Here is a 24,638-nt window from a genome sequence, read left to right on the forward strand (position 1 = left end):
TTTCTATTTAAAAACTGGTAGCCAGTAAAAAAATGAGTAAATGAAAGAAAATAATAAAAGAAAAAAAGGAAAAAATCTGTTTTTCAGTGCAGTTGCATGAACAGGACTAAAAACGTACTGTGTTTGTTAATGTTATCACTAATCATGTGCGCATATTGTATAAACTGACTTGTTCCACATAATTTTGATAAAAGAATCATTTAATTTATCTATGGAACTTGTAACTAACTAACTTAAGACTCCAGGAATTGTCAACAGAACTGATGGGGTGTGTGAAAGAAACTATAGGCACAATGACTCAAGACCTGAACATGATGCAGACCTGGCTTGATCTCGTAGGTGCCAGAGTGGCAATGGAAAGACTACTGTGGTTACTAGCTGATGCTAGAGTAGAGATAACAGCACTACAAGAGGTGATACACCATACGGTAGCGCAGTGGTTAGCATACTGGACTTGCATTCGGGAGGACGACGGTTCAATCCCGTCTCCGGCCATCCTGATTTAGGTTTTCCGTGATTTCCCTAAATCGTTTCAGGCAAATGCCGGGATGGTTCCTTTGAAAGGGCACGGCCGATTTCCTTCCCAATCCTTCCTTAACCCGAGCTTGCGCTCCGTCTCTAATGGCCTCGTTGTCGACGGGACGTTAAACACTAACCACCACCACCACCACCACCACCACCACCATATGGTACATTGGCAATTGAGTCCTACAGTGTTATTCCTTCTCCCCGGAAACAATTTCTAGCTGGCCTGTGGAAGGTGGAGAAGGCATTAACAGCAGAACTTCAACATGTTGTTAAGCCAACAGAACAGAGCTTGCGATGATTTTATCATGTGGCAATGGCAGGAATTGGCACCAATAGAGCCCGACTCCATATACTAGTCCAGTTTCCAGTGGTCAGTACGAATGCCTGATCAGGGTGTATACGACCTGGGACAACCGGGAAATCCGGGAAAAACCCGGGAATTTTTTCATCCTGGAGAAAACCGGGAAGAACCCGGGAATTTTTTCATCCGGGAGAAAACCGGGAAAAACCCGGGAATTTTTCGGAATTCCGGGAATTTTTCATTGATTTAGCTTTAAGTTAAATTTTTGTAATTTTGACTGCAGAATTGATTCTCTAGCAAAGAATGTTATTGTATCCTGCTACTGGAGAATGATACTGCAGCAATAAAATATAAACGAGAGGGAAAAAAATAAAACTTTAGTGGCAAAGGAAATGTGCAATTTACAACAACAAACAACCGTGCACGCACAAGCGTCTGCAAATAGCAAAAATATGTCAAAGGACGTTCGCGCATGCGCATTCGACTCGCGTATAAGCAGTAACTTCTCCTGCTACTTGAAGATTGGCTGTTAGCTGTATCGGTAGTAGCAGCAAGCAGCCAGATGCAAACGAGAAATTTTTTTCTCGCGCGCGCTAGCTGCCAGATTCACGCTTGCACAGAGTTGTCTGAGTTGTTGTGGGGAGGGGGTTAACCTCCACATGACCCGTGTTTACGTAAAGTGAATTCGCTGCTTCTCTTCGTGTACTGCTCCCACGTCAAATGAAAACAAAACGGATTTCTGTGGCTGGGAGCTATCAAGTGACTTAAAATACATTCACATAATTACGGAGGGCAAAAATATATTATTAATTTCAGTTTTCTGATTTTATTTCCAAGTTAGTAGCAGTCAAGCATTAGTCGCCTTGCAGAACAGTGAAGTTATTTTTGCAAGTTTGCTAAAGAAATTTGGCTTCATTAATCTTTCCGCCGAGGCGATCATTTTACAGTATTGGCTACATCCAACTGTTCGCTGAATTTCAAGTGCAATTTCAAGTGCACGTTATCATCTTCTGCCATATATGGCATTATGCCATAATAAAGAACAAAAAATGAGATCGTAGAGTACTGGTACTCCAAGAAAATTTACATCCCTAAAACCACACTGAAAAGCTTAATATCAGATGGGACCTACTTCATTGTGAATCTGGAAAAAGCCAATTTGCACATCAAGCCGAATTATGCATTTTAGTATGGTTTACGAAATTACGATGCTCGTGGAGTATCCTCTGATGCACTGTTTCTTTTATGGTGTAATGTAAGCTCTCTTAGTGCTTTATACACACGAACATACGGGCTTCCTACACCACTGCAGTTGCACACGCACAATTATGCCTGTTTTCTGGTGCTCTCTGGCAACTGGTAAATCGAACCTATTTCTAACAGTCTCCGAATAGTATTGCGAACGGTGGTTAGAAAAGCGTTACTTTCAAAGTAAATTTCTTTTTACGCAAGATGAATTATGTTACGTGTGAGAAAGTGGGATGGATATCTAAATCACAGAGCGTTCGAAACAGAACAGTTTGAGGACCAGCCACTTACAAGAATTTCGAGCCGAGACATTTATGTCATAATTTTAAATTTACTGGCACATTTGTGTGATGTGTCTTAAAGTATAACACATGTGAAATATCAACATGTGAAAGCTTAGCTTCTGTTGTAGCGTGTTAATCTTAGAGACTAACATTATATGTGAAAGCTTAGCTTTTCTAGTAGATATACGGTGCGGCATACATTAATGCAAACCGTTAACTTTTCCTCTTGCGTGTTCGCGCTATGTGACCAGTGATCTTGCTATTGGCTGACTATAACACGTGTCCTATGCTCTGAATAGCCGGCTAGCCGCTGTCATCGGGCGTGTTGTGTTGTCCTAATCATCATCATTTCATCCCCATCGACGCGCAAGTCGCCGAAGTGGCGTCAAATCGAGACTTGTACTAGGCGAGCGGTCTACCCGACGGAAGGCCCTCGTGACACGCCATTTCATTTCATTTCATTTCATCGGCTGACGAGATCTCGTGGCTTGAGATATGACTCGCTTACAAAAGGACATCGCAACCTCGGTTTCAACGCTCCGGAAACTAACGCGCTGTGTTTGGTGCAATTAGAATTTATACTTTTGTAATACGAAAATATGCAGCGTATATGTTACTGCAAATCAAAGGTCTTTCCAAAATTTCTCTCCCCTTTTTTTTCCACATAAAAAGTGTATTTTCGCGAATAATCATATTTTTAAACGGGGTATCCGGGAATTTTTTTTCCTTGTCCCCGTATACACCCTGCTGCTACAATTTTTGCGTAGTTCTCCCCTACCCAGTAAAGTGGGAAGCTCTAGGGAAGTTCATATAGGTAAAGACACAGGAGATGCTGCTGATCTTCAAAGAAGAGGGAAGCTACATGTTGAGTTGATGGATGAGCTCCGTCAGTGCCAGAGAGAATGAGTTACAATATGCTCGATCCAAATGATGTAGACTGACACAAAAGCAAGTGAGGCACAGTTGTTTTTTGGGACAACAGAAGCAGTGGTATTTGTACGAGATATCCTGGTGTTGCATCTTTACTTCCAAAGGGTCAGCATGCATTGGATCTCTTCCATGTTCACAAACAACTCTTATGAGCATGTTTGACCTAAAGGGATGATGAGGCTAGGACTACGAGGTAGTAGGTTACTGATTAATGGTACAACATTTGATGCAGCAGGAACATCTTTTTGTTTTCCATTTACTATCACTAGGACTATAATAGTGAATGTGACACAGGCTTTATTGTACTGGCTGAACAAGCCAGACCAGAACCTAACTTATGTGAACAACATCTTGAAATTTGACTTCCTCCATTGACTGAATGAACTTACAGATATGCTAATAGGATGTATTACCATGGAACAGACACACCAACACATATAACAGTACCATGAGGACAATGCAGTAAAGTCATGACAATGAGTATCTCAGTTTCTTGTACCGTTGTGGTTGTAACTCTTCTTTGTGTAACCTGTGTCTACTTTAGGCAGAAAAATGCCTGAACACTCAAGCTCTTTGTGCATCAACTGCCAGTAAGCTGGGTTAGTATTACAAAGTAGTATGTAAATAAATAAGCTGCCAGTGAACTTTGTGTTCACACTGAATTACAGTAAAAGAGGAATGGAGAATGTTGTGTATATTTGCCAAACTATGAAACATGTAGTTGCAATTTTTACAGAAATGTAAACAGGATGGAATCCAGTGGACTGAATCTCTCAAAAGGGAGAGGAGTGTTGCACCATGGTTTGAGCTGGTGTAATGAACAGCTCTTGCACTGATTCAGCAGAACGACATCACAGAGAGGGTATCGTATCTACTCAATAACTAAGTGCCATGACACAACACCATGTATTCAGCATGCAAGAACATGTATTCAATATACTGATCTTTGTCCTGCCCAGTACTTCTCAAAGTTGAAGTTGTAACGTATTGAAATGCCAACAGGGCTTCTGAAGGAGCTGACGGTACAGTAAAGAAAGAGCAGATGATGTCACGATTTCCAAATAATTAGTCCCAGCAGCTCCAGCCTGTTATGACTTAGTGGACAGGTATGTTGCTGTTCGATAAACACAGAGCCAGCCTGGCTCAGTCTCAGTCATACTCAGTATGGTCAGTTACTCAGTCAATGCCAGCTGCCAGTCATGAGAAGAAGTCTACTTGTAGTCTGAGGTGAACCAGCTAGCCAACACCATCAGACTTTGCAGTCAGTAGCTGCAGGATGATGCCTGATCTGAGTCAGAACACTGTTGGCACCTATGCATTGTCGGGCCACCAGCTGGGTGATTATCATCTGTTGCTGGCCATGGGTTCAAGTGTGGGCCAACTAGCTGCCCACTTACCACTGCCCAGGTGAACACACTGTTCTGTTCATCACCCTGGGCCGCTATATACAGTTGCAGTCCACTGCCTGGCAAGGTCACACACCATCATCATCAGCCATGCCAGACATCATAGTTTGATCCCCCGTCCCCAGTGTGCTTCCTACTGAGCTGCATGAAGAGTCCATCAGCTCTGGCCACTTTCTGCTGTCTATCAGGTGCTGCCACCACCTTGCATCATGCCTTTGGACAACAGCTGGCACCTGTAGGTACATGTCACTTGATGTCCTCCTGGCAGCCTCTTTCTGACATCAGCCCACTACTTGGCCTGTGGCTGCCTACATCATGGAGGCCACCGACCACATCAGAGCTCTCTGACTCCACAACTGTACTTAAATGGAATAAAAACCTTTCTCAACTATCCAGTCATGCTCTGTTGCAGGGCGGGGGGTGGAGTGTGTGCAGCATGACACATCGGCAGCCCAAGTCAAAGATCACAAATGCAACTTACTCTACAATCTTTAATGGAGGTTCATCTTACCTGTTTACTTGCAAAATGAAGCTAAAGGCCGTAATGCAGGGTGTTTATAAATGACTATCAGGGCTTTAACACTTTATAATATTTATTATATTAAACTTATAGTTATAAATGATATGCCAAATAAAAGAGCATCTCAAAGAATTTTACCAAGAACCTTATAAATGTTCAATGTGAGCACCATTTGTCACATGGCACACATCAAGTCTATAGCCGAACGCTGGATAGGCCGCAAGGGGCCCAATGACGGGGCTTGCTTTGCATGGCCTCCACGTTCACCCGACCTAATGTCATGTGATTCTTTCCTTTGGGGCTTCATAAAGGATCGTGTGTACATGCCTCCGCTACCAGCAGACCTCCTTCAATTAAGAAACTGGATTGAAGCAGCTGTTGCTACAATCACTGAAGACACATTTAACAACGTTTGGATAGAACTCGGCTATAGACTTGATGTGTGCCATGTGACAAATGGTGCTCACATTGAACATTTATAAGGCTCTTGGTGAAACTGTTTGAGTTGCTCTTTCATTTGACATATCATTTATAACTGTAAGTTTAAAATAATAAATATTACAAAGTGTTACAACCCCGATATTCATTTATAAACACCCTGTATATAGAAGGTCATAATATACAAATACACAGCAAAGTAGATATTTGTCAGTGTTAACAAGCGAACACATTTGGAACAAGATGAGTCATAGTAAAAGCACCTGGAAATATGTATGTCATTATTGGATTCGTGTAGCAGACAGAAGAGTAACGATGTGTGTGAGAAATTTAGGGAAGCTGAAAATTCAGTGAGTGATATTTAAAGCAACCACCAACAGAAAGAAGTTTTTGTTAACTCTCCACAAAGATGTGCTCAGAATGAATTACAAGAAAGAGAATCTTGAAGGGAATCTCAACAGGAAGAGGAGTGGTGAAATAGGAAAACAAAAAGCAGCAAACCATGAAGTAAATATGGCCACTAATCCCATTCTCAGTCATGAATTAATAAACTCTGACACAGTAAACAGTATGAGGTGGTGCAGAAGTAAAACACTGCATTTACATTTGGTAAGATGGCAACTCAAGTCCTGTTATAGCCATCCAATTTTAGGTTTTTGTGGTTTCTTTAAATATATTACGTAGGTGCCAAAATGATTTCTTCAAAATGGACACCACCAATATCCTTCTCCATAGTTTCCCAATCCGAACTGGTGCTCCATCTTTATTGACATTCCTGTTGACTAGACACGAAACCCTAATTTTCCTTTCTTTCTTTCTTTCGATGCAGTAAATAGTGGTCACTAAAGATGGTACAAAATCAGAAAGAATGTAAAGATGGAAAGCTGTCAAAGAGCAGTAGAAGGCAATAAGGAAGATGACATGGGATGGAAGAAGAGTGTAAATAATGTTCTTAGTAGATAACAAAGAGTGTAGTTCTGAGCACTAATTACATGTGATGATGCTAGGCAAAACAGCATTGCATATATGTGTTTAGTTTATGTTGTGGGGCTGGAAAAGATTCTTCCATGAATTGTAAAATAATAGCAGACAATAAGTATGCAGGAGCTAATAAGTGTTCTTTAGTGAGTAAAGTGGGATGAGATTGGTGTGTGCAATTAAGTTCACATCTATAGATTAAGCCAAAAGAACTGTGAAGGAAAGAATAGGACAAATAAAATATTATTTGAGGTACAGAGTGTTACACTAAAGAACTGACTGAAATTTATATTTCTCTTACCTGAACTCATCATTGAACCAACTCAGCATGGGAATACACATTCTACATGACTAAACAGAAGCAGCACATGCAGTGGAATGATGGCGTCTCTTCATTTCCTCCCCTGCATTTTGGTGTCAGCAGGTCACAACCTTGATGTCTGTAAACATTAGAATAGTTACTTGAACATGACATTCCAGAGATCAATTACATGATCCAGCAGTGACAGAGATATGACTAAATGTGTTCACTGATAGTGAGGGGAGTGAAAATAAAAAGCACTCATTTCTTTCTCTACATTTTGGTGTCAGCAGGTTGCAACTGTAATCATTGCAAACATTAGAACATATAATTAAACATGACATTCCAAGGATTGGTTAGATGATTCAGCAGCAACAAAATGTACTCAGTGATAGAGTGTGAAGTGAAAATAAAAAGGAAATTCCAGGTGGTTGACACAGCAAGCCATCTTTCCTTGAGAATTTTCAAATAAATTGGGCTGAGAACTTTCTGCTGTTGTAACTGACTACTATTTTCAAAATGTGGTTGGATGTAAATTTGGAAAGACATTGTATAATGGTGTTTGGGACTCATGTGAAACTTTTGTTTCTGCTGTATAGTAGAGCCTGCATAAAATACCACAGTAACAGTTCAGTCATGGGCTCTCCATTACAAGAAAATTAATTTTATTAAACGGGAATGCTGGGATAGTGATAGAAGTGTTAAAAGATTAGACATAAATAGTAAAGTAAAAATATAATTTCGCTAGCTTCATGTCACATTGTCTTACCCCCAAAACACAGTCAACTTACATAAGGCTGAAAGTAAACATGTTCAGAAATGCTGTTGGTGAGTAAATCTCAGGAAGCACATGCAGAATTCTTCTAGTCGTGTTTCTTTGCCAGGTGTAAATGTGCCTGTTGAAATTATTCTTCCATGTGAGCCTCCATGTGAGGATTATATCAGAGTAGGGTGACTGAACATATGGTTGTGGGTCTGAATGTCACTTTGAAGCCTCATTATGGGACAGGGTAGAGGAATTTTCTGTCATTTTGAGTTTGTGAATGTTGGCAATAGGAGGATGAGCATATCATTAAATACTGCTTATATCTAAGGAGGGATCTTCTATGCTGGAAGTAGTTCTGGGTCTCATCTTCCATCAGCAGATTTTGTGAACTCTGAAAATGAAATCTTTTTCTATCAATAAATACTGAGCTCATGGCATGCACTTTGTCTTAATGTACACATGTCTGTTCCATAGCAACTTACCACAAATTTCCAAATTTCATCTTCTACAGTGTAATGCATCTGGGAGATGTGTTATTTTCTACCAGATTTGTCGATACCAAATCTAATGAGGGAGGTTGTAAATGTTTTCTTACATTTTTGTCAGAATATTTTTTGTGAATTGTAATTTGCCTTATTTTATGATAATTTGCTTATATGTCCGAGAGTAACAGCATATTGATTAATATTAGTAGATGCGACGAATAATATCAAAGAGACTGGTTACAAGTGCCAGCTTGTGTGTTGTGTGAAATGTGTTTGATGCTGGAGTCATCTCTGGCTGTAGTCTGTCGGCAGTGAACACTCGGTGTGTGACGGTGGAACAATGTACAGGTCCCCGTTATAATAATTTGCAAGTGACCGGCAAAAATAAGTCATTCTACTACTTTTTTATATAAACATCAAGAAGGAAGCACATTCGGAAAAATGGTATTTGAAACTCCAAAAATGAGGCAAGTGCATTGAACCAGGACATTTCCACAGCCGACAAAACAGCATTATGGAATCATACTCTCACTAGACGACTGAAGCCAGCACAAAAAAGTCAAATATCATCTTATAAACATCCACGGAAAAGTGAGTACTGTCACGAAATATGCTAAATTCAAGTACATAAAAATAGTGAGCATATTTCAACAGCCATCCTTTCTCCCACTTCCTATATACGTTTTCATTCTCTCAGCCATTCTTTCATAATCTGTCTTCCCAATTAATTTATCCCAATTTTTTCTCTGTGTTTTACATTCATTATGGATTATGTTTTGAAGGCTGTGACTGTCAGAATGAAAAGCATCAGTCGCCAGGTTTTGTTTTTATCCACAGTGCATTTCAGCAGTTAAGTCATCATCAGGTGGAATGCATCTTCCACATAATTTTTGTTAGTGGAAAATATTGCTAATTTTACTTCTTTGTGTTCTGTGGTTAATTTGCTCAGTTATCCACAGTGAAAGTAACGACGTAACGTCATGGCCACCTCACATGCTGCTGCACAAAATCACCAGCATTTTCCACCTGATAATGATGGTTAACCATTGAAAAGGGTAATGGATAAAACAAAACTTTGTGAACGATGCAGCATTATGTTTTTTCACTCCATTTTTTCTGTCTTCACTTTTTACTCCATTTTTTCTGTCTTCACTTTTTACTCCATTATTGGGGTTTTCTTTTTCCTTTCTTTCCACCTGTCTGTCTGTTGACCCCCCCTCCCCCCAGGTTCGATTCCAGGCTGGGTTGGGGATTTCTCTGCCCGGGGACTGGATGTTTATGTTGTCATCACTGCAACCACCACCACCACCACCACCACCATTCATGACAGTGGCTAGAATGGATAATGGATTGTGAAAGAAATTGGACTGTGTAAAAATTGAGACTTTGTATGGGTGCTGATGACTGTGCAGTTGAGCACCCCACAAACCAAACACCTGCCCCCCCCCCTCCCCCCCCCAAGCCCCCTCCACTCTATCTTCTTTCATTTCGTTTGTTTATGCCCTGTTTATTGCTGTTGAGTTTAGCACTCATATTTATCTAGTTGGCTGTCATTGGCCTTTTTTTAGTGGTACTTTTAGAATTTGAATACCGATTGTTAGTTTGTTACTGCCCATTTGTTAAGATGAATAGCATAAATTTTGATCAAATTGGGTTCACAAAAGATAGAATATAATGAGTCTGATGTAAGTTGTTGATTAACAGATAGCGTGTCAAGGGAACCACAATTTTTCTTTTAAAGTATCTGATCAGATGAAAGACACTGTTGTGAGCGTAAAGACGATAGTGGGGAGAAGAACTTTAGAGGATAGGCCTGGCTGCGAACAAACTCTATAACTGAAACTTATCTTGTGACAAAATATTTGAGATGGAGCAAGATGACACAGTGATTAAGGAAGTGGAATCCAGAAGACCATCCAGATTTAGGTTTTCCATGGTTTCTCTAAAGTGAATGATGGGATAGTTCCTTTTAAAATCCAAGTATGTGTCCCATCTATAATGCTCATGTTATCAGTGCAACATAAATCCTACCTGCCTTACACTATAACATATTTGAAAATGACCTTCAAAGTGTCTGTTGAAGTACTTCATGTTTTTAATGAACAAAAAAAGTGCTGTGTAGATAAGAAGTTTCTACTTTAAATTTTTATGTGAAGCATTACAGAGGGTTATCAGAATAATAAAAACATCCGTGAGGTAGGAACTGCTTGCACACAAATGATGACCTGCTTCCAGACGGATTTTGCACCATTTGTGGTACTACACGGTGGTTTTCTGAAAGGTAAGGGAGATAATCTGGAGTGAATTACACGCAGTGCGGCAAACCAGAGTTGCACATAAATGTTCATTGCAGATAATAAGTAGGCTATGGGAGGCACTAAGTTTCCTTTGAATGTTCATCCGTGTGTAAATATACCTAGTGGTGTAAACTGGTCGCTATCATCGTGGATTACAGGGTACATACAGGAAGCATTATTTGCTTTACCGGATGCACTTAATGATCTAAAATATCTGCTAATCCATGGATATAATACACCCTTGCAATGTAACAATGATACCAGCATAACAGTGAGACCAGTTGCCTATGCAATCACAGTGCTACCACTATGTTTGGCTGTAGAAAATAAGCAGCATGACATACACAATTCTTGCCCTTAAAACTAGTACACCCTGAAGGTGGCATGGAACAAGTGTTGAATTGGCATGAAGTGCATTATGTGCTTGGATATACAAATGATTAGCATCTCAGAGCAATGGCATAAAGTATCTAGGACTAACACTATCTATATTCTGTATTTAAGGAAATATTATGCAGTAGGTTTCTCATTCAGAAATCACATTCGAACATTGGCTGTGTGCGGTAATATCTGTTATACCTTGTGTAAGAAGGAGAAACATCTGCAAACAGGTGACAGAATTGAGCAGCAGCAGGACCTTGGCAAATTGAGACTGCATTTTATCATTTGATGATATTGCTTCCCACATTGGCCGAGATCCCACAGCTGTCATGCAGATGTGGAATTGATGGTTTTAAGAGGGCCATAATAGACACCGTGCAGGATCTTGACAGCCCTACATGACTCGTGCCCAAGAGCACAGACATATTGTTCACTGGCTGTACAGGATTGTACAGCTTAATAACATATCTCATGTCAAGAAATGAGTTTGTTTGCAGCCAGGAAAATACCCATACCAACAGTACGATGATTTTTGGAGCTCCACAGACTGTCAATAGGGCAACTGTTATTGTAGACCAAGTGAGGTTGAATATTAATCTGTGTGTAAATATACCTAGTGGTGTAAACTGGCATCACGGTGGACAACATTTCAAATATGTGTCGAGCAATCCAGATTTAGGTTTTCAATAGATTTCCCAAAGTTGCTCCTGGAAAATGTCTGGAGTGTTCCTTTGAAAGAGTGTGGCCAATTTCCTTATCCATCTTTGAAACATTCTGAGCTTGTGTAACATCTCTAATGACCTCAGCGTCCTAAATGTTCCTTCCTTCATCGTTGCAGCTTCTCTCATAGTGGCAGCAGATAGTCACACCAACAAGTAGTTCTCCCACTCATTGTCACCACAATGTCTTTCCAGATGAGTCCTGGTTCTCTGTAAGGCTTCACCATAAGTGTATCTATTTGAGATGGCTCAGAAGAAAACAAACATTACCAGATTGTATTTGTGATCATCCTATGGATGTGATGTTACAGGGTTGCCATTGAATACACAATACTATCTCCTCTGGTTCCCACAGCTTGTAATTTAGACAACAGGCATTACTATTTTTGAGCTCTCCATGACATTAACTTTCAAAGATAGAAGTGACAGTGCATGTTGCCTGTGCTGTCCTGATCGACCCCTATTCAGAGTGTGTTCAACTGTTGTCCTGGCCACCACATTCTACAGTTCTCTAACCAGTTGCAAACATTGTGTCATGTTGCCGAGAGACTTTCCACTCTGATTGTCAATGCAGCTGAGAAAGACGTCATCTAAGTTCAGTGTGATAAGGTGCCTAGTTGGTTGAGACTCATGTTACTGCCAGGGGCGGCACTTTTGTGTTCTAAATTTTACACCCTTTATGTTCCAAGATCACCTCCAAATGTAATCATGTACTCTTCTGTATACAGTACACACAATAAGTAAAATCCCTTTATTTGCTGTCCTGCCTGGTGTTGCAGTTTTAATGGCCATTCATAAATCCAAGCTGTTGCTGTAAAGATGGTGAATGATGGCTTTGCAGCCCTTGACTCTTTTTTTATTGTTGTTAGTTCATACTGAAGAGTTTCTTCAGTGTCTGTCATAACACTTTCTTCTTATTGGCGATCAGAAGTTTAGAATCAAAAAATGTTCACTGTAGACAAATGCACTTCATTGACTTCAGTTAGATGTTTCTGAATCCAAACACAGTTAGCTGATGGCTCCACAATCTATGAAGCCTCTGCCTACTGAGCCCGTACACCCTCACTAAACCGCAACACTCACCTGGGAAACCAGAGAATGACTTATAATAATTCCATGTTTGTGAACAGGAATACAATTTTGAATTCTTGTGGGCTTTACATACTGGAAAAATAATTTTGTTGGTCACTAAAGGTCAGTAACTACAACTCCGAAATGTTGAACATTTTTAAAAATCACCTTCACCCCAGAGGACATACAATTTGCATCCTACATCCGGTTAAGCCTCCTAATAGACTCCCTGATCCTGTGAGCAGCCTATCACTCCTGAAAAGGTTTAAAAATTCAGGACTTTCATCCAGCAGCCTCAGGAGTAGATGGAAAGTATTCCCATTGGTTATTTCCTTCTCCTGTTAATAGCACTCTATTCAAAAGTAGTGCTTTCTACCAGGACTTTTTGCAAGTTTATTTCCAGCAAATGTTGTAAAACAGCATCCTTAAGCCAGATAATTCGGCTCTGATGACAAGTAGCTTTAAGTGAATTAGGGGAAAAGCCATCCTGTCAGTTCCAGGATGGACAAACATCTAATGCATTGGATGTTGGATGCTAGTTCGTGCATCCTTAACAGCCAATAGAATGATCCCATGGTCTGGCTGGGAAAACTGTGATACAGTGTTTACAGTCTTTTGATAACCATCAACATTTTTCAGTTTTATATGTATCTGAACAAAGGAATGTATGTTTAAACAAGTTTTGCACTGTTTATATTGTTTTCAGAACAGTTAGTCTTAGTGAAACATCACTGCCATCTCCCCCTGTGACAGAGCCGGATGAAACAGTGAAAACCATGGATCCTTCAGCAGATCCGCCTGGTATATTCTCTGAGTCTGTGACAGATGCTACTAGCAGCTCCAAACCATCAGATGCAACCAGCGATTCTGGTGACGAGAAACATATTGAGGATGGAGTGGTATGTTAGACTACATTTTATATAATTATTTTTGTTAGTTTTCTGGCTACTGGCATGTTTTGCTGTTTCAGTGCAGTGCTTAGCTTCACATTCTACTGTGTTTACCTGTGAGTACCTATTGCAACCAACAGCCAAGATAACCTGTAGTACTTTCCTACTTCATATGTAGTTAGCTTTTTTTTCCCAGCATTTTTGCCATCTTCTCGTCAGCACTTTTCCGGTCTTCTCGTCTGACCCATCTTCAGTATAATAACTGTATGCAGTGAGGTAGTAATTAAGACACTTTAGTTGAGTTCCAGAGGACAGGGATGCAGTTCCCCTTCTCGCCATCCAGACTGAACTCTTCCTCAGTATCCTCAAATCAAATGAGGCAAATGCTATAGCAGTTTCTTTAAAAGGATATGGCCAGTTTCCTTTCCCATCTTACTGCAGTCTGAGCTTGTGCTTTGTCTCTAATGATCAATTGCTGTCAATGGGATGTTAAACTGTAATTGTCACTCCCTTCATTGTAATTGTGCAATAAAGTTTGTTTACCAACCAGCCCATAGAACAGTAAGTGTACTTCATACCTGCAGAATAAAATGTAAAAAAGTTGTATCTGGTTACTTTTCTGGCTGTTACAATGAAATCAGTTTATGTATACTGATGTTCTGTATTTCACAAATTTATAGCATAGCTCATAGAAAATGCTATTCATCATGTGTGTATCATTTACTGCTAGATGAAGCCCTCCTCCATATTTCTTTGTGCACTGTAATCTTCAGCTACAAGCATCCTGAACTAGAGGCCATGCATTGCAGAACTCTCCAACACTTAAGCTCTGCAACTTTTTTGCTAGGAGTAAGATCAGATTTTGGAGGTGAAAATGTCAAAAAGTTGACTTACTTTTCCCATTTTCATTTACTGATGTCTTATGACATCATCTTCCAGGGTAATTCATCACTGAGGAAAAAAGTGTTTGTTGCATGTCACAGTGTAATAGGAGTAATATGTTGTATCCACTTGAAAACCTCTTGTAGACAGCTCTGTAAACAGTTGGGCCTTCTGATAACAGCATTCCTTCAGGAGAAGTTTGTGGTCAACAATCAATCACAATTTGAAAAAGGCAGAAACATTTAACGGTATAGTAGTAGAAAGAGAAATAATGCTCATTATCAATTTCCCAGCTTTAGTGCGGCACAGGTAGGAGTGAAGTATTCATCTATAAAAAAATTTGACTGTCTTCCTAGTGATGTAAATAACTTAAACAAAATTAACTGAAACAAAAACTGTAAGTATAACTGCATGACATCCCTCTGACTCTGCAGAATAATTTATGTAATAGTATGATTGTGTGTGTGTGTGTGTGTGTGTGTGTGTGTGTGTGTGTGTGTGTGTGTTTTAAAAGAAGGAAGGAGAGACATTAAACACAGTTAAATAAATATTACTGTATGCATAGGAAGAAAGAAGAACATTAAGAGATTGTGTAAATGGTCAGTATCTTGCCACGTTTTACACTGAAATGTTGTACTATAATTTTAAAACTGGCTCATTCCATGCTGTAGTGAGATGTTGCAATAATAATCCACGAAACTCATGACTGACAAAACTAACTAACTGCCCAACTTCCTAACTGTGTCTTATATGCATCTTTTCTATTGTCTTCTACCAACCTTCCACCGGTGCACTATTTTGATCTTTTCTTATCTCTTGGAATTCAGCAAAGAATTTCCTTCATCTATTTGCCATTAGTTCCTCTGGCGACAGGTCTTGCCCATCCAAATTTCATTTTCATTACACTCATAACATACATCTTCCACTCTAGTCAGTTCTATGATCAGTTTGTTTGTTTTCCTATCTCTCCCATTTTCTATATAGTGTGCTTACTTTCTGAACATGCATTTAGTTTTGTACATTCAGTTCTTAGCTGTGATGTTCCTTTCTGGGAGACCAATAGACAAAATATGAACACAAATTTCACACTCAGGAAAGGGCTATAAGAGTAATAATCAAAAACAGTAGTTGAGCTCATTGTAAGAGTCTGTTCAAAACACTGGGTATTTTGACTGCACCAGTGAATACATTTACCAGGCAGTTGCACACATCGAAAATAATTTTACTATACAAACAGCTCTGTCCATGATCATGGAATAAGGTCCAGACTGAACTTACATTACCCAAGAAAGAATGAACATAAAACTCAAATAGTATTTTCTACCAAGGAATAAAACTGTACAGGAAATTGCCAAAGGAGACTGCTAAAATTGGTAAAACAAACTTATATAAAAAGGCAGGTAAAAAGTACCTGTTAAAACATTCTACACGAGGTAGGTTACTTTGATAATACAGAGTAGGATTTTGGTAGAAAAAGGTAACACACATAATAATAAAACATCTAACATTCTACATAACACTTTCTATTATTATTTTTCATTCTTTTTGCTACTTTTCTGGAGAAACTTACGCCCAGAAGTAAGAAATGTATAGCATGAACCCCAAGTCTTCTTTCTGAGCTCAACATCGCACTTGTTGTAAAGGGATGCTGACTCAGTTCTGCAGGCTAGCAAATGAATAGTTGCTGTGCACAAAATGGTCCTGACGTCAGCTGGAAGTGTGTGTAGTGCACAGTTTGTATTGTATGTGCAGTGACTGGGAGTAAGAAATGAGTGAATAGTGAAGTACTAGACTTTTCCATTATCACGTAACTAATTTCTAAAACAGTGTTGTATGCTAGGGTAAACTGAATGAGGTAGCATTGTTTTAAACAGAATGGCCTTGTATTTGGAGGGCTGGAGGCTCCAATTTTCATCCAGCCATCCTGATTTAGGTCTCCTGTGGTTTCCCTAAATTATTTCAGTCAAATAACAGGGTGGTTCTTACTATAAGCCCACCACTGACTATCTGTCCCCTCCTTGTCATGCTAGAACTGTAAGTCTGTAAATATCTGTATATGTGAATTACTTTGTTTTTGTTCTTCTTAAATTGTAATACCAAGACTTGTCCAATATACTTGGAAAATAGATCTGTAGATGAATAAAACAACAACAACAATTAAAATTTGTCATTTACATAATGTGTCACGTTTTCTGAGGTTGTAGTTGTGGTAACCACTATCTTCCATTTCCTCCTCTGTTTTGGACACATTAATTCAATATACATCTCTTAAATGAAATACACTCTGTACGTTTATACCATTTTGAAAAATCACAACTCTGCTGCATTTGTTTATTTATACATTCAGTTAGGAAATTGTGTAAGTGTGTTACGAGAGACATCTATAATCCATACACAAGTGTTATTTTTTCATGCAAACTTACAGGTTTGTACAAGTGCAGAGTCAGAAGCAGCCTCTGAGGTAACGAACAGTGAACCACGCCACCTGTATATTGTTCGTCATGGGGAGAGAATTGACTTTACATTTGGAACATGGATCCCATACTGTTTTGATGAACAAGGTACGTTATATTTTTATTTTGAGTTTGAAAGTATGAAACAGTAAAGTATTGCTGGCTGATGTAAATGATGGTAATGTCTCAGTGTTCTCTTGTTGTCACTGGTCATGGAACTATGGATCAGTGATTGAGATGTGTATATAGATTTTGATAGAATTAATAGAATGAGATTCGTAAAGTAAATGATCATGTTCCAGATATATTCCCACCTGTTTAGTGATTCCTGTGTAACTTGGCATATTATACCATGTGTCATACGTAAATTATTTAATGATAGCTCTCTACCTTCCTAGTTTTCCACAAAATTTGTTTCTTTAACTGTAGTACATTTCTTGTCCCATGCTGTGGCCATAGGTTACAATTTGGAATATAAATGTATGTATTTGGAATGGGAATGGGAAAAACTTGGTAACAATGGAAAGATGAATAGTGGATGTGTTAGGGGTGGCAGAAACAAGGTGAAGAGATGAAGAAAGGCATAAATTGAGAAAGAAGTTTAGACTACTAGACAGACAATGACAGTGGCACTAGGAATGGAGTGGGTATAATTGTCGGAGTTTGACTGTAAGAAGAATTAACTATAATACACGAGAGAATGATGAGGACAAAAGTATCATTGATGGGGAAAACATTGATAATATTACTTGTATATGACCCCCCCCCCCCTCCCTTCCAGAAGTAGTGTATTTAGAGCAAAAAAGAGGGGTTTGTGGAAGAAGTGCAGAGACAGATGACTGGGCAGAACACACTTGTAATGATAGATAGTGATGTACATATTGGTAGAGAGAGAGACACAGACATAAAAATGTATCAATTGAAGACATAAAGTCTATGTGTGAGTCAGCAATCATATTTTTAACTTTATTAATAATTGTCTGTCTTGAAAACAAGATGGACAATGATTGATAAAGCATGAAAATATACTTGGAATAGATGGCTGGGGAGGGTGAGACAGTGAAGGTGATAGGTTATTGGACTTTTGAAAGAAGAATGAATTTAAAGTTGGAACGTCATGGGTTTGTCTAAGGCCTCAGATGGAATGACTTTAACATCTGTGAGGCTGCTCATCATCTGCCTATCCACTAGTACATAGTCTACTACTGAAGTTTGGGACCAGTCTCCACTGTACCAAGTTATTTTGTGGCTACTTCTCTTCTTGTACCAGGAATTTGCGATCGCCAGCCCATTCCTCTTGCAGAGTTCCAGCAACAATTTTCCTTCTCTATTTCGGTTCCCCCAGCCCTCTGGTCCCATTATCTCCTCGAATCCTTTCCTGTCTGTGCCAACATGTGCATTGACAGACAGTGACCGTCGGCTGTTGGTAGCCACCCTGAGAGAGAAAAAAGATAGGAGGGCAACAGATATACAGGAGAAAAGGTTGAAGACATGGATGCTGAAAGAGGATGAACGGAGGACCCAGTACCAGACACTGATCAGGAAGAAACTGCCAAAGGAAGATCAGAGAACAGTGGAAGAAGAATGGGGAGATTTTAAGAGGGCTCTAGTTGAGGCAGCTGAGACTGTGTGCGGAAGAACTAGCACAAAGAGGAGAAGTAAGGAAACTCCATGGTGGAACAACATATGTAAGGAGGCAGTACTTCGAAAGAACAAAGCCTTCAGAGAATGGTTCCAGACCGGAACAGAGGAAGCTAGGGTAAAATATAAGGAAAGCAAGAAAGCGGCACAGACCATAGTAAGGGCGGAGAAGAAGAAGTGGATGGAAAAATGGACAAGAATGTTAGAAGAGGACAGTGAAGGGAACAAAAAAGTACTTTACACCATGGCAAGAAATAAGAGGAATGACAGAAGCGAGTGCCTGAGGATCATGGATAATAATGGAAGAGTTGTGGAGGAAATGCATGAGCTCAAAAAGATTTGGAAGGAGTACTTTGAAGATCTGTTGAATGCCGCCAAGCAGGTAACTAACAGCGATGGAGAGCCTAAGGCAGCAGACGATTATAATAGTGGGGAAACTGATGATCTAACTTGGAATGAAGTGGAAGAAGCCATAAAGAGGATGAAAGGGGGCAAGGCACCAGGTTGGGACGAAGTAACAGTGGATATGATACGAGCAGCAGGAGAAGTAGGAACCCAGTGGCTATACAGAGTGCTGAGGGTGGTGTGGAAGGAGAACAGAATTCCTGAGGATTGGAAGAAAGGAATTATAGTCCCGATCTTCAAGAAAGGGGATAAAAGGAGATGTGAGAACTACAGAGGAATCACCCTGCTATGCCACTGTGGAAAAATCTATGAAAAGATCCTGGAGAAGAGAATAAGAAGCAGTATTGAAAGTAGACTGCAAGAGGAGCAGTATGGTTTCAGACCGGGAAGATCAACAACGGACCTCATATTTGCGGTAAGGCAACTGCAGGAAAGGCACTATGAGTACGGGAAGGACTTAATCATGGCCTTTTTAGATATTGAGAAGGCGTATGACATTATCTATAGGGACAAGCTCTGGGATGTGCTGAACGCAAAAGGGATAGATGAAGAGATAACACGAAAAGTCAGAAAAAAGTATGAGGGAAGTGAGAGTTGTGTGAAAGTGGGGAGGGAACGTACTGCATGGTTCAAGCTGGAAAATGGGCTGCGACAGGGAAGTGCACTTTCGCCTTTATTGTTTATTATTGTTATGGATGAAATCCTACAGCAAGTATCAGATGCAATTGGAGATCATAAAATGAAAGCAGTGCTTTTTGCCGATGACCTGATGTTATGGGGAAATTGCGAGAAGGAGGTGCAAGAGCAGTTAGATGTATGGGAGGCAACGGCAGCACAATATGAAATGCATTTCTCTGCAAAGAAAAGTGAAATAATTGTCACAACAAGGAAGAAGAATAGGCCAAATGTGGATATAACTTGTGGAGGGGAAAAACTACAAGTGGTAGAGAACTTCAAGTACCTGGGAAGCGTGATTGAAAGTAAGGGGGGAAACGCGATGGAAATAAATGAAAGGTGCAGAAAAGCAGGGCAGTTCTACAAATGCATTAGGGGGCTTATTTGGAGCAAGGAGGTGCCACAGAAATCCAAGGGAATTATATACCGAACCTACTTCGTCCCCATATTGGCATACGGAAGTGAGACGTGGGTAATGCACAAAAGCGACAAAAGTAGAATACAGGCTAGTGAAATGAAGTTCCAGAGGAGCAGGTTGAGTGTAACAAGACGAGACAGATTGCGAAATGTGTATGTGAGGGAAAGACTAAAGGAGGAACCAGTACAGGACAGGATAGAAAAATCAAGACTGCAGTGGTATGGACACATGAAGAGAATGGATGAGGGAAGAATTCCAAAGAGGATGTTTGATCTGCAACTGGAGGGGAAGAGGCCCAGAGGAAGACCAAGAGATAGATGGGTGAAGGGAGTGAAGGAATGTGTGATGAGAAGAGGAGAGAACTGGACGAAGGTGGAAGAGGGGGAATGGTGGAAAGACAGAACGCGATGGAGAGGCTTGTGTTCCCGACAGACCCAGCCAGTGGCTGGAAACTGTCCAAGATGATGATGATGATGAACGTCATGGGTTTGATGTGTGTGTGTGTGTGTGTGTGTGTGTGTGTGTGTGTGTGTGAGAGAGAGAGAGAGAGAGAGAGAGATCCATATTGTAACATGGTGTTGCAGTGATTGTTTTAAAAAGTCAGTAGTTGATTATATATATTAGTAGATGAAATGATGAGAAACATTGCAGTTAGCAAGATAATGCCATCAGATGCATCAGATGGTGACCATCACCTGTTAGTAATGAACATCAGAGAAAAGGGGGAGAAAACCAAGAAAGGCATATAAGTGTGTGGAATGTAAAAGAGGCAGAGTTAAAGGAACATTATCAGAGGAAAATAAGAAACAAAATCCTTCTGGGTGAGCTGCAAACTATGGAAAATGAGTGGAGGAGCTTATGAGCACAATGATAGAAGCAGCAGAGGGAGATGTGTGCAAGAAATGGCAATAGAGTTACTTGGTGCCACCTTGGTGGGATTCTGAAATAAAAGGAGGAATATTGGAGAATAAGATATTTAGATTAATATTTCAATAAAGCATATTAAAGCATGGGAAGAATATGAAATGAGATAGGAGGTGGCACAGGAAAAGAGAAAGTGGATGGAAAATGGACCACAGTGATGGAACAGTTAGTAAAGGAAATAAGAAAATACTGTGGAATAATCAAGAATACTAGAGGAGAAATGGCAGAGAATGTAAACAAGGGTGGTATAGATGGAAATGAGGTAGAGGTGGAGGAGGATCTGAAAGAACTGTGGTGGGCATATTTTGAGAATTTGCTGAATACGTATGTAGCAGTGGAGGAAGATACAGATGTAGAGAAGAATGCTACTGAACTATAAATGGATGAAGATCTAATGTGACTAGAAGTAGGAGAGTCACTGAAGAACATGAAAGAGGAAAGGCATTGGGGTTGTACGAGCCAAGTGCGGAAATTATCAGAACAGCAGAGGTGGGGGCACAGCAGCTGTCTAGACTTATCAGATCCTCTTACTTTGATCCACCGTCATGTAGCAGATACACCAGACAACCTGTTCCTGCTCACAGCACCCTTGCAGTTAAAGTATTGTATTGAAATGTCTCACTGTGGGCACACATTCTAACCATAAAAAAAAAGTTAGTGGCATAAAATGTATCTGAATGAATCTCTCACTCTGCAGTGGAAAATGCATTTTGTTGAGAACGCTCTTATAGCGCAACCTATCTGAGGATGACTCAGAACTGGCCCTTACAGCTTCAGCTTTACTTCTGTCAGTAATTTTCTACTGACTTCTGAACTTCACAGAAGTTCTCCTGCATACCTAGCAGTCTTTCACATTCATGGAAGAAAGGATATCACAGAATAATAGCTTAGCTTTAACTTAGGGTATTCTTTCAGGAATGAATCTTTCACACTGCAGCAGAGTGTAAGAGCTTAACCAAAAAAAAAAAAAAAAAGGCAAGTTTCTGGATTTGAGTCCTGGTTGGGCACACAGTCCTGGTCCGGCGCACAGTCCTAATCTGCCGGGAAGTTTTAGTATAAAATGGATTCAGGTCTGACCCTTCTACAATTTTTATATGACCGTTAAAATTAATGTCTAACTCCTGGCTTCAGCTGTCAGAGACTGTGGTCATGTATGTGTGAGTTGTTTTTGCGTGTGTACGTGTCTGTGTATGTTGTCTATTTTTGATGAAGGACTTGTTGGCCAAAAGCTCACTTTCTGGCAGTTTTTTTGTTGTGCCCATCTGTGACTCAACATCTCTGCTGTATGATGAGTAGCAACTATGCTTTTCATAATAATGTCTAACTTTTTCAAAAAACATATTTGGACTTGGCACTTCTACAGAAGTTTGATTTATGGTTAAAGAATGTATCAGTATAATAGCTGATCATATTCCCAACAACACTTAAAAAGCTGTGATAGATATTCACTCTGATGCATAACCAGAAACTAGGAAAATAATTTCACAGCACCCATCAATGTGAATCCAGTGATGGTACAGCCAATAGAGACAGTAATATGATTCTTCTTGTCAGTTGATAGTAATGAAGAACCTGAACTGTATGTTCAGTCTTTGTCACTATTTTCAAGGCATAATAAATGAAAAGTGAAAAATAATGGAAGTGAAACATGGTCGATAAATAGTTTGTACAAGAAGAGAATAGAAGCTTTCGAAATGTGGTGTTACAGAAGAATGCTGAAGATTAGATGGATAGATCACACAACTAATGAGGAGGTATTGAATAGGATTGGGGAGAAGAGTAGTTTGTGGCACAACTTGACTAGAAGAAGGGATCGGTTGGTAGGACATGTTCTGAGGCATCAAGGGATCACCAATTTAGTATTGGAGGGCAGCGTGGAGTGTAAAAATCGTAGAGGGAGACCAAGAGATGAATACACTAAGCAGATTCAGAAGGATGTAGGCTGCAGTACGTACTGGGAGATGAAGAAGCTTGCACAGGATAGAGTAGCATGGAGAGCTGCATCAAACCAGTCTCTGGACTGAAGACCACAACAACATCAATAAACGGAAAACCAGTTGTTCTACTACGTCTGTGAATACTACTAGCAAAGCTTGCAGTGGCACTTTCTTCTCAAATGTAGACTTCTTGGTTTTTGTTGCAGGCCTTTTTTGTGAAGATTGGTTTGATACAGCCCTCTGCATTAGTGTAGCCTATGTAAGAGCCCTCATCTTTGCATAACTGCTGCAACCTACATCCAGTTGAACGTTCTTGCTGTAGTCCAGCCTTGGCCTCCCTCCAAAAATTTTTATCGCCCCCCCCCCTGCTGCACCCATTACTAAACTGACTATTACTTCTGTTACTTGATGCCTCAGGCTGTGTCACCAACCCATTTGTTCATTTAGTCATTTGTACCCTAAAGCTCATTTCTCCAGTACATTCTCATTAGTTGCTTGTTCAGAATTCTTGTACAGCACATTCCAAAAGCTTCTAGTCTGTTCTTGTTTGTACTTTCTATCATCTACATTTCACATCATATGACACTGTAGTCCAGACAGATATTTTCAGAAAAGATTCCCTACATCTACATCTACATCTACATTGATACTCCGCAAGCCACCCAACGGTGTGTGGCGGAGGGCACTTTACGTGCCACTGTCATTACCTCCCTTTCCTGTTCCAGTCGCGTATGGTTCGCGGGAAGAACGACTGTCTGAAAGCCTCCGTGCGCGCTCTAATCTCTCTAATTTTACATTCGTGATCTCCTCGGGAAGTATAAGTAGGGGGAAGCAATATATTCGATACCTCATCCAGAAACGCACCCTCTCGAAACCTGGCGAGCAAGCTACACCGCGATGCAGAGCGCCTCTCTTGCAGAGTCTGCCACTTGAGTTTATTAAACATCTCCGTAATGCTATCACGGTTACCAAATAACCCAGTGACGAAACGCGCCGCTCTTCTTTGGATCTTCTCTATCTCCTCCGTCAACCCGACCTGGTACGGATCCCACACTGATGAGCAATACTCAAGTATAGGTCGAACGAGTGTTTTGTAAGCCACCTCCTTTGTTGATGGACTACATTTTCTAAGCACTCTCCCAATGAATCTCAACCTGGTACCCGCCTTACCAACAATTAGTTTTATATGATCATTCCACTTCAAATCGTTCCGTACGCATACTCCCAGATATTTTACAGAAGTAACTGCTACCAGTGTTTGTTCCGCTATCATATAATCATACAATAAAGGATCCTTCTTTCTATGTATTCGCAATACATTACATTTGTCTATGTTAAGGGTCAGTTGCCACTCCCTGCACCAAGTGCCTATCCGCTGCAGATCTTCCTGTATTTCGCTACAATTTTCTAATGCAGCAACTTCTCTGTATACTACAGCATCATCCGCGAAAAGCCGCATGGAACTTCCGACACTATCTACTAGGTCATTTATATATATTGTGAAAAGCAATGGTCCCATAACACTCCCCTGTGGCACGCCAGAGGTTACTTTAACGTCTGTAGACGTCTCTCCATTGATAACAACATGCTGTGTTCTGTTTGCTAAAAACTCTTCAATCCAGCTACACAGCTGGTCTGATATTCCGTAGGCTCTTACTTTGTTTATCAGGCGACAGTGCGGAACTGTATCGAACGCCTTCCGGAAGTCAAGAAAAATAGCATCTACCTGGGAGCCTGTATCTAATATTTTCTGGGTCTCA

At 40.2% G+C, this 24,638-nt stretch overlaps 1 protein-coding gene across 3 annotated transcripts in view; it reads left to right on the plus strand.

Moving 5' to 3' along the window:
* The window catches only part of LOC126480714 (protein UBASH3A homolog), a 275,438-nt gene that overhangs the window by 167,640 nt on the left and 83,160 nt on the right, over positions 1-24,638 (plus strand). For all 3 annotated transcript variants that reach the window (XM_050103971.1, XM_050103980.1, XM_050103989.1), the window contains 2 exons: positions 13,360-13,552; positions 16,851-16,986. In XM_050103971.1, the coding sequence (XP_049959928.1) occupies positions 13,360-13,552; positions 16,851-16,986 (329 nt within the window). The remainder of the gene's footprint in view (positions 1-13,359; positions 13,553-16,850; positions 16,987-24,638) is intronic.

Source organism: Schistocerca serialis, chromosome 1 (assembly GCF_023864345.2).
Source record: "Schistocerca serialis cubense isolate TAMUIC-IGC-003099 chromosome 1, iqSchSeri2.2, whole genome shotgun sequence".
Classification (NCBI taxonomy): domain Eukaryota; kingdom Metazoa; phylum Arthropoda; class Insecta; order Orthoptera; family Acrididae; genus Schistocerca; species Schistocerca serialis.